The sequence below is a fragment of the Copadichromis virginalis genome, linkage group LG19 (genome assembly GCF_057382275.1).
Source record: "Copadichromis virginalis isolate Kocher_CV1m ecotype Utaka linkage group LG19, C_Virginalis_male_GT1.1, whole genome shotgun sequence".
Taxonomy (NCBI): domain Eukaryota; kingdom Metazoa; phylum Chordata; class Actinopteri; order Cichliformes; family Cichlidae; genus Copadichromis; species Copadichromis virginalis.
This window is the reverse complement of record NC_140636.1, coordinates 33,136,075-33,156,070: the sequence shown is the minus strand read 5'-3', so window position 1 is coordinate 33,156,070 and position 19,996 is coordinate 33,136,075. Positions and strand designations below refer to the sequence as shown.

At 42.8% G+C, this 19,996-nt stretch overlaps 1 protein-coding gene across 1 annotated transcript; it reads left to right on the top strand.

Annotated features, from left to right (window-relative positions):
* Nucleotides 1-3,076: 3,076 nt before the first annotated feature.
* Nucleotides 3,077-17,572, top strand: prima1 (proline rich membrane anchor 1). Its single transcript, XM_085441514.1, has 4 exons — nucleotides 3,077-4,136; nucleotides 4,989-5,130; nucleotides 7,508-7,640; nucleotides 15,355-17,572. Exons 1-4 carry the CDS (start codon nucleotides 3,855-3,857, stop codon nucleotides 15,452-15,454), a joined length of 657 nt encoding a protein of 218 aa, XP_085297640.1. The 5' UTR covers nucleotides 3,077-3,854; the 3' UTR covers nucleotides 15,455-17,572.
* Nucleotides 17,573-19,996: the final 2,424 nt, after the last annotated feature.

Genomic DNA, 19,996 nt, shown 5'->3' with positions numbered 1-19,996 from the left:
ACACCTCATGCCTCAAATCCTGACACAGCCCTATGCTATGGAGCCAGGAGAGAATTTTTTTAACTATCCGCAGTCTATATCGAGGCTACAGACCGTTTACTCGGTTAGCTGCGGGCCACATGATTAATTGCCTCATTCGCTTAGTTTGGGGTTGTGTGAGGAGAGCCCTGCTGCAGGTCTGTGTGCATCGGCCGGTCTATCTTTTTAACGGCGCATCCCTCTTGTTCTGAAGAGGCAGTGGGACTCTATTGTCCTCATCTCTTCTTCCTCCCTTCACCTCTCTGTTCAGCTGAAAAGGCCAATTAACAATGCGGTCCCCCCTCCCCATGGCCTGTCACCCCACTCCTGTGCTTTTGAAGTGAGGAAGAATGAGAAAGAGAAAGAGGAAGCATAGTGGCATCCATAAATACTGGGTGGTGGCTGAATTTATTTATTTATTTATTTATTATTTACAGAAGTTCTGAGTGGGAGGAAAACGAACCTCTTGGCACATTTATGTTCACTTTATACAGTTTATATGGGTGCAAAAGGTGTGGCATCAGTGTGTCTGCTGTCCATCATAGAAAAACAGAAACAAAGAGGTCGTTTTAACTCCTGCCAAAGATATACACCTAATTTGTATGTATTTGCTGCGCATGCAAACAAACCCAGAAAAAAACCTGCAGCCAAGACGTGTTATGTGCCTCTGTAACAAACTACAGAGCCATCATCATCTTTGCCATTTTTGCCTAAACCCAATAAGAAGAAGCCCAGAGCTCTAATACGTCTGTAATCTTGCTACCTCCATTGTGGAAGCTGCCCATCCCACATCCATTAGTGAAACTTATGGTAAGTATCTTACCTCTTGCCTTTGCTCAAAAATAACTACAATAAGATGACACTGTTTGATCTGCAAGGGAGAAAAAAGTGTAAAAGCAGCACAAAGCAAAGATCAGGCACAGAGACGGGGAAATTAAAAATAAAACTGTACCCATAGAACACAGCAGAATTTGCAAAATCATAAAGATTATATTTTTCTTTAACAGGGAATAGGAGCTACAGCTAAATGTAGAAGTACCAGTAGATACGGTCATTCATGTCCATGTGTGTGTCTAGAAAACTAGAAGCTTTTTCTTTTTTAAGATGTATCTATTTTCCCTTACTAAAGAGTTAGGAAAAAGCCACGCGCAGATGTAAAATAAGTAGTACACTGAAAAATACTGTCCAATAAGTCATCAACTGTATTCTGATATTCCTCAGAATTTATTTATCTTAAACATCATTCCAGTGGTATTGGAGTTGTTTTATCACAGTACAGGCTAATTTAAATAACAAACCTAAGCTTAATATCTCCACCAGCTCCAATAATAATGTGTCAATAAGCAACATAACCTCTGTTTAAAGTCATGTGTTGCCAGGTTTTTCCACTAGATGGCAATCTACCTTTACTATGATGCAGCCCAGCATGAATACAGCACACATCTAACGTTATACCTGCACACTGATATAACACAAGGACAAGTAATACAAGAAAACTACGAATAATACAAATAAAACCCGTTTAAGCTTATTTGATATAAACGTTTTCCTTCAATGACAGAGGGCTTGTGATTTTTGTCTTCTTATTTTTTCTTGTTCTGATAAAAACATTATGTTGGGGGTGCTCTTTGTTTAATACAGAGAGGCAGATTAAGTATCTTGGCAGGATGATAAGACTGAAAGACCACAGTAATTACATAGAGGTTTTCTTATCTGAGTTTTAAAGGCCTATGATGTATGTTGTGGCAAATTGCTGCTTGTTGGAATGAGGTGAGGTAGCAGGAAGGAAACAGGAGGATGTAGTGCTTTTCTCTTGTCAGATAATCAATATTGGGACAGACTGTAGGGGAGATGGATGGACTGAACTGCTAGGCAGACCATATGCCAAATACAGGCTGGTTTTATCCTCCAAAAACTCTGAAAAATCTCTGCACTGCACTGCATTTTCAAATACAGCCTGACAGCAGCTATGGATTTTCCACTCTAAAAGTAATTCACGGCCCTTTGCATGAGCTCACTTCTTTATTGCCCGTGAAGAGCTTTTTTCGTAGGCACGACATGTGATAAATGCTCGGCTGCAACAACAAGGCTTTAAGGCTAGATGCTGAATCCACTGATCTTAATCCAAAGTTGTTTAAATACTCGGCTTAGATGTTATTTGGTATGAACAGGCTTTGACACAATTGGCTGTCACTTCTGTTATTTTAAACTGCAGGCAGTTCTCCCAAGCAAAAGACAAGTCACATGGGCGCCACGGTAGATTGGAGATTTATGAAACATGAATTAGCTATGAAAATCACACACAGGCTGGGAGGCAGGTTTGTGCACTGCACGAGCAAAGAAAGGTGATTTTTAAAGAGTTGCAAAGATCTCTTGAGATTGCAAGAAGATGTGTGGGGATTATTCAAGTACTACAAAATGGTTTGTCACATAATGAGGTCTTTAAAATGTGAGACAGACCTCCTTTAAACAGCTGAAAATCCTGAGGGGTGAGAGGTTTGACCAGGCTACAGTCATTACATCATCTTCCAGCTCTGAAACTCTGATCAAGTAGGTAATGCATCAGCACTAGAGAACCAGCTGATCAATAAATCATTTAATGTGGTTAAAAAATGTATTAGCTCTGGCTCCCTAGTGACACCAAGAACACTCTGGATTTTATTCCTTACCTGTCAATCAGCTGTTACAACAAGTGAATGTCACGTTGGCTTTCTAGTACCGACTGAGGGCTCTGAGGTAATTTCATAACTGTCCCTAGTGAAGACCACAATATTATGCAACTGAGCTCTTAAAAACTACCCACTGCATAGTCTGATTCTCTGCACTCTGCCCCGCAGCATCACTTCTTATAAACGACATCAGTGTGGGTCAAAGGTGTTGTGATGACAGCAATAATAACAAGAAGAAACTAATGTTTTACAATAAGCCCATTCGTATTTTTGAAACTGTTATAATTGACCGGGTTGTCGAGCATTAGCAGTAAATGCCAGGTTACATCAGTATTGTTTATCTCAGCCTACTTTGGGACACTGGACCAGAGAGTGTTCTCGCAGGCACACAGCACATCAAACACGGGCATGGCAGTGTTTTCAGTCGGTAGGCGTCTTGCACTCTCTCTCCCTAGCTTTCCACTTGACTTTAATTTGCTCTAGTACGCGTCATCTTTACAGACTCGCCTCCACGCATTGTGGGCTATACTTTCTGCCTGGGCCATTATTATTATTATTTAAAAAAAAAAAAAAGGAAAAAAATCAAACACAGACATAAACAAGCAAACAAAGCAAAACAAACAAAGCCCAGCTGACATTACCGACGCCTTCACAACCACATGCCCTTCCCTCTTTGATTTTTGGGGGGACTTTTTAAGAAGCGGAAGGCGAATTTGTTTGAGCACACGTTGTCAGGATGAGCTGATGTGAGCGCTGCATCAAGTGCGCGGTGGTGATGCTCCCGTATAAAACAGCCCGCCGTATTTTGGCACAGAGGAGGATGCATCACTTTAACCCTCGGCTCTGCCCTCCGGACTCGCCCATACAGTGCTCAGCTTAGATAAGTTGAGAGGGGATGTGTGATGCCATTGCAAGGAATCCTACTACTCGATATTCCCGAGGATCTCTCTCGGTTCGTTTTTTCCTTCAACTTCGATGGCTTGAGTGGTCCATTTGCGCTCATGCTTGCAGCCGAGGAGGGATGTAAGGTACGGGCATCTACCGCCCTCACATTGCACGGAGTAGCGGCGTGATTCAGGTCGCTATCTGAGTGCCAGAAAGCAAAAAACTACTTTCGAGATGTGAATTATCGAGATTTGCCACTCATTCCACCGGCTCGCCTGTCCTATGCTATCGACAACGGGATTTCAAGAGGAAAATGATTGTGGCATAAACTATTTCTGGAGACGCCTGTCACAGATATCGCCGCTGAACTGGATAGGGTGGATGGTTATTTCCCAAACAGTTCAAGCCTATGTATACTGCATTCATTTGTTGGAAACGCTGCCTAGTATCTTCGAGAACAGCGCAAGAGGAATGCTGTGCCAAGATCTAATGCCATTTACTTTAAGTTTTTGGCCTTTTTTCTTCGGTCATTGCCTTCTCTCACTGTTGTTACTCTCGTGCCAGGTAAGGATCACGTTCAGGCGCGCCACTTGACAATTTACGCATGAGAAGAGGTTACACTGATGTAACTTGAGTTTCATTTACTGATGGACTATGGATAAGAGCTGTGGAGCTAATAACCTTTTCCAAGTAACTTGTGTGCTCTTTAAGATGCATTGCCATATAATACCAGCTTACACTTGGTGGGATCACCGCTCCAGAGCACACCTGTGTTGAGGGAATGCTGGCAGGCAGGTGTGTGTAGTGAGTTTGCAGGAGGTCATAAGAAATGCAGCTATGCCCAGGTACACACAGAGGCACTCTGCTTTTTTGTTGTGGGAACACGGAGTAACCAACTGTGTTTATATGATAACAACATTCAGTTATCCCACCAGGATCCCTGCAGCAGGCATATGTTAGTGATGAGTATTCTAACCTCTGCCCCATGCTGCTGCCTACAGATAGTGGTGAGCAGTTGTTCACGCGCACGCAGTGTTGCCAGGGTTCATGTGTAATGTGATCTGCTTGAGTTTCCAAGTCCACCCACGCACACTCCTCGGGGCAGCCTGCTGCCCACTCTGTTGGTGGGTGGTTTCTTACAGGGAGCGGGCTGCAGCCATATATGTGATACTATTTTACATGTACTACATACACAGTAGCCCCAGTGACAACAACACTGGAGCTGCGATATGAAAGGAATGCTGAGAGGATATCCACAGTGCTGCAAACTAAGAGGCTGCTGAGTATTCAAGCATCTCCATTTGTGCTGCACAGTGTTGTGCTGATGGTACTTCTGAGTAATGCACTAAGGGACACAGCCTCAGTCCTTTCAATCTCTCTTTCTCTCCCTCTGTCTCTTTTTTCTCTCACCATAAGGGAGAGCTCCAGAGGTCATGCTCACGGACTGTGGCGGAGAAAGTTAGTGAACAGTGCCAGCTGGCATGCCACTGTAGAAGATACCCTCCACTTCCACCGCCGCCGCCTCCACCGCCGCCTCCGCGGCTACTGGGCACCACAGGTAAGGCTTCCAGCTCACCCTCCAACCTTTCACAGCTGTCTCCCTTCAAGTCCGTCTCAGTCTGTTTGCTCTCAGCCCACAGTTGGATCTTGTTCCTAGCCAGGCGCAGGTGTCGGGCAAGTGGCTAGTCTGAAGAAACTGTTTTGACGTGAAGTGTTTCCATTTATGTACACGGGGAAAATGCACCATCAACCAGTTGAGATTAACGTGTGAGTGCTCGTGCACGGGTGTAATTTTGCACTCTTGTGTTTGTGCGTGTGTTAGAGCCAGCAGGATGTTGACAGCTGAACACAAGACTAATATATACTGGGTCTGACCCTGGGGAGTACCCGGCTGCCTGTGAAATCTATGCCTGCTGGGCTGCCAAGCTCAGTGGTTCAGTGGTAGGGTTTCCCCCTGGAGAACCCCTGATTAAAAGACAGATGAGTTAATTAAATTAGCTATAATTTGTTAGAGATAAGGGGCTAATGATCCAGCCCAGTAGTTCCAGCTTTGTTTTGAAGTCGAGCTGGCGGCAATAAGTGTGCGTGCGTGTTAGTGCTCATACACAACAAGCTTGGATATCTGTGTCGCTCCAGCGCCTGTTGTGGCAGCGCTCCCCTTCACCTTCCTCTTTCGTCTCACTCTGAGGTGCTAAATCTATTGAGCAAAAGGCAAACATATTTAACAGGCCTGCTTGCTGAAAGTTGATATGATTTGTATTTCATCTCAGGCACCATAATGAACAGTGCTGAAATATGGGACAGGTGTTTTGCTGATGATGCAGCTATTACTGTGATTCTTTAGAATCACTCATCCTGAGCCCTTCGTATTACAAGGAGGGGGGATACTTAATCACGAAGCAGTGGAAGGACTTTAATCAATCAGCTTCAATGTGTTCTTTTCCTGTCTGGTCAATGCAAATGGACCTCCTTTTCCCCCTGACTCACCATGTGAGTTACCTACAAATCGAGAGTTATAGACTCTTCTGTGATTGTTGTCAAGGTCACTGCATGAATCCTGCCACAACCATCTGACTGCAAGTGAAGGTGGGCCTTCGGCCAATACAAGCTCAGACCTCTGAGTGCTGCCTCCACAAGATCTGATCCCTCCAACAACAACCAAATAAAAAAACAGCAAAATGTCATGTTAATAAGATAAGCGGATCAATCTTCATTTCTTTTTATCTTTGCACACATATGTTTGCAGTGGGTGGAGACACTATTAATATTTGATTCAAAGGGAGGTTTTTTTTGTCATCACATTTTTCATGCATAATTATCTAAATATTCATTCAGCAGCCCAATTTGCAGAGCACTTTGAGCTGAAAATGTGCTTTAAACTGTCGTCTTTAAAATCCAATGAATATGCACAGCTAACATGAAAACTGGGACAATGGCCGGGACCACATCTATCAGATAAAAGTCTAATAAAACTGAGGAAAAATTGGCACAGTTAAAGAAGTGTCTGCGTGCTAAAAATGGTATCTGAGGTCCCTTGATAGGACTGTGCTCTATCACAATAAAGTAGATCCTTACCACTGACTGAATTAAATCCTACAGCCGTTGACAAAACGAAGGATTAAAATGGAAGTTTGGCTGAGAGGGGCTTTTAAATTCACAGTGACTTATGATGTGGTGTGCTGTACCAGGGAGAGCCATACCTTTTTATTTGCTCTGTAGAAATGGGCTGTGTTGGAAAAATAGTCTTCAGCATTACTCAGGAGTATTTGTTGCTATGGTGTAAGCCCATTCGTCTCATTCATAACTAAAATCCTCTACATGCAGGAGGAGCTTGTTATTTTATGTAGCAAACAGGGTATTTTCTCCTTGAATGATAGGTAGATATGCTCATGACAAACCTGATTTAAAGACGGTGGGAGAGCACAGGATGCTGCAAAACGAGGCGAGAGAAGTTCTGCAATACAGATACGAAGATGCTGATGCACACAATGTTATACAACATTCCTGGTGAGTGATCTTACTCCACGACTCTAATGTGGAAAGAGCAGGAGGTTCCTGCAACAGTAATTGGTGTGGACAAGAGTGCTGGTGTAGGGAAGGCTGACAGGACCTTAAATGATTCATGGTGTCGGGTTGGATATCTTTGAACGATGCACCTAAGACCTAAAGAACGGGTGAGGACACGAATGCATCCCAGCACAAAAAGAGCAGAGGAGAGAAATCGTCTTGTTTCTCTTTCACTATTGTGTTGTTTAAAAGTTAAGCCACTTACTAAGGATCAAAATGCAAAACACAAGTCAGCATTGTGGCTTAAGTGTAAATATAATTAATGCATTTTTCATAATGCGCTTACCTTTTTTAATGTATTGTGTTTATTGTCTTCTTCTGTATCTACACCTCTCTCTCCTTGCTGCCCCTTTCACTCTGTTTCTAAGTGGAAAAGCCCAAGGTGCAATTGTGGAGGCCGTGGTGGATGGAGATGGACATCGTAGTTCTCGGAACGGTGGGCTGTGCCTCACTTATCTTCCTCCTCTCAGCTATCATCATCTGCTACAAAGCTATCAAGAGGTAAGAAGCCACCCTAACATGTTTAATTCTGTTTGTTTAACATTGTAATTAAAACCTCGCATATTTCCAAATTATTTTAAAATGAGGACTAACTTAAGTAGAAGTCAGTCACAGATTGAGACAGGCGGGTAAATAGACATGTGGGGTACTCTAATAAGTGTCCTGCCTTTTTGTTAGAGTTATGCCATTGCCCCCCTAGGTCATACTGAGGTCAGAGGTTAGGTGGGTTGTAAATATCCACTACATTGAGTCAAGCAGAAATATCCTATATGCTGAATTAATTTGCTGAAGTGCAAAATGACATAACAATGCTCTATTGATTTTGATTCCCATAAAAGTCTGAAGCATCCTAGAATGGCAGCTGGATTCATAAATGTGAAAGCAAGAGCCAAGCAAAGGAATCCCAACACACTGCTGTTGCAGCATTTTCCACATTTGGCTTATTTGAAAAAAAAAGTCTGTGTGAGGTTTTACTCTGCGGCACAACCAGACCCAATTCTCTTGATGCCGTTCAGGCAGCACGGTATCACACGTGCACTCCGACGTTCCCTTAATGTTCACAGATATTTCAAAAATAGTCACATCTGAATCGTGCCAGGTTTGTAAAGGATACTTGCATGCACCCATCCACAAACACACAATATCTTTACACGCACTCATTCATCATCTTGGCGTGTTTCACAGTCCACAACTAACCACGTGAGAATGCCATGTGTGCAGAATTAGGCATTAAATCAAGAAGCTACTTCTATGTTTTATGCATATGTATTTAAAAAGATCTAGTATCCTACCTTCTTATATTTATGGGACTATATTAAGCCTGCATGCCAGATATGGCTTTCTTCAGCAGAACTCTATTTCGCCTTTCTTTAAACAACAAATAGGCAAAGTCAGGCAGCGGAATTAATGGGCGGTTGGCTCAGGAATTCATTATGGCAATTCTCCAGCCCCCTGTGTAGCCAAGGGGCACCTTTTTTAATGCAGCAGTGGTAGGAAAGTGTTGTTGCAATATGGGCTCTAGCCCCAAACACAAGTCATTATTTATGAATTAATTTGCGCAGTCATTCAGTCGCAGGCCACATCTTTTATACATGCAAGCAGGTCATGTCCTGAAGCTCTGTGGGCTCTAGACTGCATACTTTGTGCCATGCCAAGCTGCCCTCTACTCAGAATGAGAAGGGAATATACACAGGTCCAGACTAGGCTCATTAGACATTCATTAGTCAAAGCCAGTAGCAGAGCGGTCCAGGGAAAGATGTGACTGCTTTAGCATTTGTCTTGGATTCTCTAATCATCCATCGTTCCAGAGGGGAAAGGAGAGGAAACAACACAGCCAAAAAGGACAGATAAAGTGTTGTCTACCAAAGCGAGCGAAGGCAGTAATTCAGCATCTCAGTCAATAACAGTGTGAAAAAGGGTTTGTCAGTGAGAAAAACACAGCCCGGTTATATATAGCCCTCCCAGCTCAGTGCTCCGGGCTTTCCCAATGAAAATCAGCTGGACGAGGGCCAAGGCCCAAGCATTACAGACAGTGGAAGAGCGAGCACTGCAGGTCCCAGCCCTCCTGGCCTTTTGTTATTTTTTGTAATCTTTGCTTGCCAGTCATCTGTCAGAAGCAAGCGGGACTGAAAAGGAGAAAAAAAAGAACACTTCCACACAATCCTATTCAGAGTCCACAGCACCAGAGAGGCTGGTGTGCAAGCACAGAGAGGAGGATTCAGGCACACGCTGCTTTTCAGTGTTGCTGTACCATCCAAAGCAAAAGAGATGATACTGCAGTCCAGGCTGTCAGCCATCCAAGGCGCCAAAACAAATAAAACTCAGACCAACTGACTAATGAAGCTAGATGCTTTTCCCAATCACTTACCGCTCAGGGAGGCTTGTTCAAAGACAGATAATGCATCCCAGCTGGTCCTTTTCAAGGGTAACACAGAACATCCAAAATACTCAAAAAACCGAAACGGAAAATGCTACAATATTTGCTCACACATCATTAATCTCCCTTTGTTTTATTTTCGAAATCGCTAAACCGGCACCATCAAAACCGGTGACAGACTTTTACAGTCTGTTTTGTAATGCGTTTGCTTTGAACCATACCATGTTACTCTAATTTCCAGATGGCTGGAGTAATTGTAAACAGCCCAACGCATGTCCTAATTTCACCATCATGCATTCCCCAAACTTCAAACAGCAATGTGCGCTGTGATTGCACAGCTTTGATATGAAATATTCATCTAACCTGTGAAGTGTTGTGTTGCCACCTGCCACGTGTCAACAGCATGGCATCTATTATTGAAGGCCCGGGCAGAGGTCGGCTTGAGGCCCCAGTGCTCTGCCCTGTGTGGTGGCCCAAAGCGACATGGTCAGTCAGTGCGGAGATTACATCCTGAGAAAAATAAACAGGGCCGAAGCGGCTTCCAGGAATCTGTAGCTCACCGGTGTCGAACAGCACAGAGATCCTGTCTTGTTCTCTTACTTGCTAAATCTCATGTGGAATCATCGAGACATGCCAGACTTCTGTTAATTGCTTTTTCATCTGTTTTCAACACAATTCAGTTGTGACTTAGAATAAAACTCCTTTTTATCTTAAATTTAACTGGCTGCACCAAATATAATGAGGGACATTAAAAAAGCTCTGTGATTCCACCCATAAAAAGCAAAACACGTCACTGATTAAAATCATAGCAGCAGTCCGCTTTAGAGCCATCTCTGCTCTGGACTACTTCCAGTGCTAATTTTAAATGGCTCCTGTTCCGTCCACTTGCACATATGCATCTGCAATGCGTTCTGGACCTCCTCCACTGTGTGGAGCCTTTCAACTTCAATTGCATTTTGGGGAAGAGGACGAAGCAAGGCAGGTGGTGAGAGAACATTGTGTTGATGTAGCTAAAAGCTACAATGTGAGTGTAGAAGGTTCAGATTTTCCCTGTAGTTTCTCAGAACATCACAGTCCAGTCTCCACCTCTGGAGTCCGATCCTGGTGGATGAATTCATAGTGAAACTTTAAAACATGAGCATGCTACTCACGCGATGGCCCTCCTCCAAGGAGGGCACTGCTGGAGACTCAGTTCCCGTTACTACTGTCGATATTTAACGTGAAGGAGGAGTTGCTTTCACATAAAGGTTTGAGGTCTAAGCTGAAACAGGCTCGTATATTAAACAGGTAAGAACAGAGCTTCCAGGAAGAGCACAAACGCACAAGCACACAAACTCACGTAAATGAAATGAATGAAAACTGTTCATCATAAATTTGTGTTCAGTGTTTTTCTAAATGATACTGTGGACATCCCAGCCACAGTCACTGACTTATTAAAAAAAAGTATGATATAAAACTATCAGTCTGCTACAGAAGTAAGAATAGGAATACCATCAGATATTCCTACATAAAAATGTGGCAACGTCCGTGGATAAGTGTGGACATTGTTTTATTGCACCGTCGTCAAAGCTGGTTTATCTTTTTGTTTTGTCATGTCTTACAGCAACATCCATATCACCCTTTGTTTATGTAGTTTCATCTGTTGCTGTAGGAACCAAAGGGAAAAAATCTTACTTTGTCCCAACACCCACAGGTCTGTTTAACTCTTATCATAGTTTTCTGTAACTGGACTCCAGAAATGTTTGAGGCTAATGTTGTTATAGAGTCTATGTTGGCTGGACTTTGGGAGATTCCTCCTCCATCCTCCCTGTGGGACAGATATAATTGTGTCTAGCATATTGTTTTGTGTGAGTAACTGTTGCTGTTTTTGTACATTCTCCCTCAGGCGGCAGCAGTGATTAATAGATTAATACAGACCTGTAAAACTGGTATATCCCAAATCCCTTCCCTGCAGCAGTGGGGACCACCGCCCCCTCCCCACATCAGAGTGTTTCCACCCCGGGGCTGGACAGTTTCTTTTCTCAGGCTTTCCCCTGGTCTCACAGGGACACAGCAATCAGCATCTGCTCTACATGGCCAGCATGTGTCCCAGTTGTGTTCACCCAAATGACCCCTCCCAGGTGACACTGGAGTCCCACAGGAAGTCTTAGTCATACTGTTGTGTTTTGTTTAAAAGTTTTTTTTCTGGAAAGTATAATGTTCGCACATAATGTTGATCAGCTTCTGCATGGCCCTCCAAAGTATCTACACAGAAATTCCCAATCACTTTTCAGGTATAAAAGCTCCGTTAAAAGTCAGTAAAATCTCCCTCCCTTCTTCTTATTAACACACACACCCTCATAATAATGAACCTAAGTTAGTCTGACTCAATGATGGCACTATATTAAAAGTTCTCTATAAAATACATGTTGTGAACTCACAAATTTTAAACTAGTGGAAGAGACACAGTATGATAAAGCCACCCTGTTAGAGTAGTTAAAAATGTGAGGTGGGGGATTCTCAAAGACTTTCATATTTACACCCTATTGTAGTTTTTGTTTCTTTGAATGGAAACCCTTTAAAATGTTTAAAGATCCTGATACTGACTTTGCAGATCAGAGTAACTTGTGTAAAAACTGGACGGAGTCAAGCCGAGCAGGATTTTATGGCTAATGCCGGCGAGCACGGGAGGCAGATGGGTCGAGGTTAAGCTCTGCGCTGAAGTGACAGCTGAAAAACAGCCGAGACGGGAGCATTTTTCAAAATCTGACAGCGGCAAGACGGTTGTTTAACAGGTGTGGCAAAAATGTGATCGGTCAAAGTGCGTGGGAGCATCCCAAAGAGACAGCTGACAGACTGAGATGACAGCACAAGAATTATAAATATTGAGTGGTGCAAAAAAAAAAAAAAAAAAAACCCTGGCAGATCATTTTTCATACTGACACCTCACCAAGAAAGAATCGTATAAATATTGCTAGTATTACAGAAAAATATCCTTAAGGCATATTGAAAGACTTGGTGTGATAATGATTCAGCAAAATCCTGTGCACAGAGGGAAAGAAATGCTATCAGGTGTATTAGACCTCCAAGTAATGTTAACTTTTTAATGAGATCTTGTCAGAGGTCTGGATTCATTACTGGTTGCGTTTTAAGTCTCTGGATATGATAACACCATTAAAACCATATCTCCGTAATTTCCAATACACAATGCCATCAGTCTTAAGCAACGGTGTGTTTTATTATTCATGAGTTCAACTTTCACACATTGTTGTTTTTAAAATGTTCCATAGTCCTTTTAAAAGTACCCTCTTCAGTTCTCAACAAGAAGCTAATCCTCACAAGTCACACTGAGTGCTTTCTTCTTGCAGAGCTTTTGTATTGGATTGCATTATGTCATGTATGAGCTCATTTCACCCTGCAAGGACTCCCTGTCTGCACGATTCCTTCCCGGCACGATGCCCGAGAAAGGAAAAAGATTTGTGCTGGACCGGACTGAATGTTTGTTGAAGTTGTGCCGGCCAGCCCGGGCTTTCAGGGGCCAGGAGAGGAGAGGAGGGGAGATATTGAGCTTAGATGTAGCTCAAGGGTTCTCAGTGCTAGTGAAGGCACTGTACAGTGTTGAGTGGGACAATGACTGTACTAACTGTATTCAGATCTGTCTCTGAGTTACATAAACCCGGGCAGGGGAGGGCAGCTGAGGGGGAAGCCACAGTACACTGGACAAATATAATAACCACAAAGGCATCAAGGAGCGCATGAAAAGAGCTATATTGAATGATCCTGCTCTTCACAGACCAGTAGCAGCAAGGGGATCATTTTTTTTTTTTTTAATTCATATTTTTATTAAGGTTTCAAAAGCAGGCATTCACAGTATGTACATCATGTAAGCATTCTTCATACTTAGGTTATCTGCCTTAAATACTGAAATAGTATTTTAATTTACATCCAAGTCATAAGGGAAGAATACTTACAATGATAGAAGTAATTGAAACCATCACATAATCCGAAAATCAAAAAACAAAAAACAAAACTAACAAACCTAAGAAAAGAGAAAAAAAAACAAAAAAAACAAAAAGAAACAAAAAACAAAAAAACAAAAAAAACACGGATGTGTTGGTATGGGGTGATCCTATAAATATATATACATACATCATAATTATTGGTTTGTAATAGTAAAATCTGGCCTATGAGGCGTGATATATTTAACCCAGTTTTCCCAATATGATGTAAATTTCTCCAGCTTGTGGTTAACAGAAGCTGTTATCTTTTCCATGTTATAAATTTCCATTGTGATTTCCATCCATGTACTTATGTTTGGGCTCTCTGGGGATAACCATTTTCTGGTGATATTCTTTTTACAGGCCACCAATAAAATATTTATTAAATGTTTATCATATTTAGGCCATTCCTGAGGTATATATCCAAAGAACATAGTCTTACTCTCGAGAGATATTTCACGTTTAAAGATATCCTGTAAGGCATTATGTATTTCTCTCCAATAATCCCTCAAGATTGAGCAGTCCCAGAAAATATGGTAATGATTTGCACTTTGATTTCCACAGTTCCTCCAACAAGCAGGGGGGTTATCATCATAATGAGACTTCTGAGAAGGTGTTATAAGGTATCTAATTAGGCACTTCCAGCCAAATTCCCTCCACTTTTGTGAGCTGGTACACATCCACTGATATCTCCATATTGCCGTCCATTCTTCCTCTAATATTTTTATCCCTCCTTCCTTCTCCCATTTTGTTCTAATATATGAAGTCGAATGTGGTTTCAAATCCATTAGACCCTTATAGAGACATGATACAATTCTATCAATAGTTTCTGAGTTATAGCTTTTTATAAACAGTTCCATCAAGCGTGTGTTTATCATTGTTACGTTTCTCATCTTCGTGTCGGCATAGTGCCTTAACTGCAGATATCGATAGAAGTCTTCTTTTTCTAATGAAAATGTTTTTCTAAGCATGTCAAAGCTGAACAATTTTCCATCCTTCATTATACTGCACAGGGCTGTTATGCCCTTACCTGTCCAGTCCTTGAATCTAGAATCCAGTTCATTAGGTTTGAATTCTGAGTCGTAAGCACACCATTTAAGAACTGTAATATTGGTCTCGAGTTTATATTCCTTTATAATAGTTCTCCATGTTTTAAGGGTCCTTTTCACCCACATGTTATCAGTATTTTTTATATAGGTTTGTAAGTTATTGTCAGCTAGAGTTGCCTGAATAGGTATAGACAGCATTTGTTCCTCAATGGTTTTCCATTGGGCAGTGTATGATTGGTTACACCAGCATATTATTGCTCTCATCTGCGCTGCAAAATAATAATATCTGAGGTCAGGGAGGCCCCATCCTCCCTTTTGCTTAGCCAGCTGTAGTGTTTTAAGGCGAACCCTTGGTCTTGCAGCAAGGGGATCATGTGCTGCTGTTTTCTTTTGCACTAGAGCAAAGATCGAGCATTACAGCGCAACCGGTTTTTAAGAAGGAATTTCCCAGGAGGTTGTGTATCGATGTCATTCCCAAGTTGTTTTGACAGCTACACATACTCATTACTTAGAAGAGAAGATTGCATCTCCCAGTCATAGTAGGTAATTGCCTTATGCCATGTGCTGCAATGTATCTTTTCCTTCTGTCTCCTTGCAAAATTGACCTTTAAACACTGAGCTTATTAGAAGGGATTGCTGAGGGCAGCATATCCACCCAGAGCAGCTTCAGAAATCAAATCAGTCTGTAGGTCAGCAGTCCACAAACTCTGTTTAATGGCATGGCCTTTAGCTATGGATGAATGTAGTGCCATTTTGCTTTGTTTTTTTGATCAAGGAATTCATCCTCACTTTGTAAAAATGTCTATTCACAGGAAACCACTCCGAAAAGAAGAGAACGGGACAAGTCGTGGGGAGTATGCCATGAGCATCCGTAACAAGAAGGCCATGGGTACAAACAACACTGTGGTATAGACTGTCCTGGTAAACATGAAGTGACATCACCATTGTCGCTCACCTTATCCTGACTACAACAGTTCCCTCTCACCTTGAATGAATGCGAGTGGGTTTCACCCCAGGTTTTCAGATTGGTAAAACTCCCCTCTTTGCCTGGCACGTTGCCCGGACTGAAGACACCATTCACCTCGAGAAAAGCTAAAAAGATCGACGGGGGGAAAAAAATCAAGACAGAAAGGACACAGAGAAAGATCCACAACCCCCCACGGTGTCGAAAGTGGCACAGCAAGCTGAACATTATGCTCTTAGTAACAGCAAGTGTTGCTGACAGGCTGGTTGGCTGCCGGCTGGAGAGGGACTGTCTGCCAGTCTGCTGCAGATCCAGACCTCACGCACTGTTGACATCTGCAATGGAACAACAGACAATACAGCAGCCCTGCAGTCCCACGGGCAGCCAGACAAGACAGCCCATCACACACAACAAATAACATGCATGCAGTTTTTACAGAGAATGCAACATTTTTTTATATTCCAACCCTCGCACTGTCCATTTTTTTCCCCTCCATTTTTGAGACAGATGCTTTGTGAGAAACACGATGTTGCTGCCGGTCCTGGCTCTGAGATGTGGATTCCTCTGACTATGCAATTTAAAGAAATCCATATAAACAAAGGAGGAGCAGAAACATCAACATGGGACATTCTGGTTATTTCGCCATGCCAAAACAGGCTACAGAAGGCTCAATGTAATATATATATATTTCAGTCATCCGTGTATTTATTTCCTCTATTTATTTACTTGTCTATCTTTGAATTTATTTTTCTACTTAAAAGGGAAAAACAACGGTCTTGTAAGTTACTCACATCTTTTCAAATCTTGAACATCTTGACGAATTCATCTTATTTCTTGAGAGCTCTGTTTTCTAAGTGAATAATTTATAGATCATATAATTCATTTGTGATGCACCAATGCTTTAAGCCGGCTGTCGGTTTGTTGAGACACTGATGCAGAAAACGCGCTTGCTCTGCAAAGAGTTTTGGTATCAGTTGTTTTGTCTCTGGGTGTTTGATATCCTCTTCTGTTTCCCTGAGACTTCAGCTAAAAAAGTCAGGGGCCTCCATTATGTCCTATGTGATCTTTGTGAATGTGTGTTACCCGAACAATACTCCTGTCCTGCATCACACGCCAGTCCCGACTTTCCGATTTGTTCGCTCAGTGCAAGCACCTCTACAAGTTAAACCTGCTCTCCCTGTCGTCCAGTTAAATCTTGTTGTCCAATGTCCCGTGGTCAGCTGGATGGCTTCCGGCGTGTTTTGTCTGGACGTGACAATCTTCATTTTTCTATCTGTCAAGAAGGGCTTAGCCCATCACTATAGAAACAGGGGACATGAGCCCAGAGCTGACCTTGTGACTGGCGAGAGACAGGAGACTTAGCCAATAGCTAGAGATCAGGTTGCACAGAGGATGGCCTCATCAAGGATGTGTGTGACTCAGTGCTGTCACAGGCATCCTTCTCATCCCCGCTGGAAAAACACAACTGAGCTGAACTGGAGCATCACTCAACGCTGCTCTGCTTTCTTTTCTTTTTTTTTCTTTAATACACTAAATCTGCGTGTGTCTGTGCGGGCATGCATGTGCGTGTGTATGAGTGTGTGTGTCTGTCTGTCTGTGAGCGTGCATGCAGATGAGTGTACTCAGTGAGAGTGGGCTGTACTCTGTGGCTGTCAGTTAAGTATAGATATTGGCTAAACTGTGGAAAATAGAGGGGGATTTTAAAAAAAAACACATACTTGCATTTAAAAATGCACAGGTATTAGCTAACAGTAAACCCCACCATGTACCTATATGAGAGAAATGATGGATGCATGAATGTAAATATTGATATTTAAATATCTGCCTTCTGGACTGTTAATTCATGTACAGTGTAACAGAACATATGTTTATACATAGTAAAAGTTTAAAAAATGTGCTACCACTTAGAATTATGTCAGTGTTGTCATGTTGATGGAGCAAGCCATTAATGTATATATGGCAATCAATAGAGCATACACAATTTATGCATTATACCAAACAGATAACGAAATGTGCATAAGTTGATTTCATTGCTGAGTTTTTCAGTTGTAAATAAAACTGTACATAACAACTGACCCACAGTATGTTGTGTTTAAAGAAATGCATGTGCAGTTATAAAACCACTGTTATATGTGGGCAGACGAGCTGGCCCGTACGTGGTGAAGGTGATAAAAGTGAGACTGTTATATTTAGCCTGTGCCCATCTTGTCTGCTCTATGCTGTGCTGTGCCGTTCGCGTCTTTGGGCAGAGGCGTGCTGGCCTTGTCTCCTGGGCCCCCCACAGCGGAGGACATGTTCTCAGTCTGTCTCACACAGTGCATCTTTAATGAACTGCGATTACCAAGCGCACTCCTCTCCGTGGGGCTTAATGGCACCAGCCAGAAAACTTTTAGGTCACATATTGTGCAAGCTCTGGGCTCGATCAATAACAGTGTCACTAAAAAATCACGTCTGTGTGTGTGTGTGTGTAAAAGATTTCTGCAGCTAGAGCAAGAACATGAGTTGATATAACAAAATGAGGTTTTTAGAGTAAGATAAAAGAGGGTAATGGATTCAAAACACCTCTTACAGAGCCTGCATTCTTACACTAGGTCGCGCAGACATGTTCCTATTTCTGTTTTAATTTGCACACCAGACCGTGATGTGAAACAAACAAGGGAGCCTAAACCTGTGCTGTACAGGCTGATGTACAAGAGCACTCAAGAGGAATGTTGATGAATTATAATGTGAATGAGGGTCCATCGAGTTCTCTGCCTTCCCTGCTTTGGATGTGCCACTTGACGGTAATGCAAATGGACACGCAGAGCAATTTAAACATTCATGCATTGTCCAGCCAGGGCGCTGTGGATTTCACTGTAATAAAACCAAAGTGACAGCACTAGGCAGGGGTACTGGGAATTGTCACCGTCTCAACAAATTTTTCGAGGCTTTCCTTACAGCAATAAGGTGCTGGAACACTGATTTTATTTTTTTCAAACATTTGTTTTTACCAGTGTGCTGCTGAGTTTTATCTGCTGCTTCTATACCTCTGCTCTTTAATCACGAGATGTCACCAGCGCACACACCTGGTGATGCATTGTGCTGGTGCATTGGTTGTGTGAGAGAGCTTGCACAGTCCTTTTTTTAAAGCTGACCTTCACAGTCTTTGAGGACCCACTCACACCCTCTCTGCCCGCCAGTCCTTTGGTCAGTGTTAATTACCCTCAGCACCTCCAGCTGCCTACTCATCAGGTCAGCGCTCCCATATGGTCCTGCAGGAGGCAGGCAGGCAGGCGGCAAGCAGGGGTGGGGAAAGTGCTGGATACCTGTGGGACACTGATTACATAAGCTGCTGCTAATGAGAAAGGTTCTTTCAGAAAGGGCTGCGAGTTCAAACGATCACAACGGTGGCAGTGGCTGACAGATGCAACCCCAGAGCAAGGGGGACTTGATTAAACGCACGCACACACGCAGGGACACATGCGCACATACACACCTGTAGCTAACATCACTTTAATGCACACTCTCACACGTAGAGGCGCAGCAGGAAAGGACCTCTTTGATGAGCCATGGCTAGAGGTTGATGAGAAGGGGCACTGCAGCCTGATTCAGCTGGCTTGAGGTCACCGGGGAGTGTGCGCGCGTGTGTGTAAGTGCGTGTTCATTAGTCACATTGTGTGATATCATTATACTAGTGACTCATTTGGCAGACACCTCTCAACATGGGTCTTTCAATACCAGCTGCGACTAAAAAGTAATATTTTAAAGAATTTATGCGCAGATCAAATGTGACTTATTTTGGTCCGATAAGCTAATTTTTCCTCGCAGAATACATCTATATCAGCAGATCTAATTCATGCTAAATCCTGATAATGAAATCCTTGCAGCAGAAAAGATCAAAACAAAGATTAATGTGCTGTTCGGTTTTCAGGGCCTGCTGTCATGTCATCTGTTATTCTCAGACAAGAGCTTCATGGTAATACAGTTAGACCTCACAAAAATCCTTAATCACAACAAACCACATTAGGCCAAAGGTAATTGTGTTTGCTTGGTATATGCATGGGCCTATCTGTTTCGCTGCTGCCAATGAAGGGAGGGCTGGAGTAGGAGGAGGCGGGGTGTCTTTCCACTTTGGGGGTGAGGGGGGAGCAAACCGAAATAGTCTTGTTTACCTCCAATGTCTGGCTCCACGTTATCGAGTTACAAAGCTGCTGCCGCAACTCGGATTGGCCTCTGATCGATCTGAGCTGTGATGGCAAAAGGCAGCATGACTGACAGCCTGACAAGGATCTTAGCTGGGAGCTGGGTAATGCATGTCATGTCGTTTTCCCGTAGACACCTGAGGTTTTTTTCGCTCAGAGGAGTAACCAGCAGAGCTGATTTTATCTCTCCGCCGTCCACATTATGGTAAGCTGGGCATTTTCCCCATCAGTCAGGACATCAAAGGGCAGAAAATGTCATATTTGAATTTTTAAAGGCTCAGCAATTCATTTGAAATGTCAAAGCGTCTC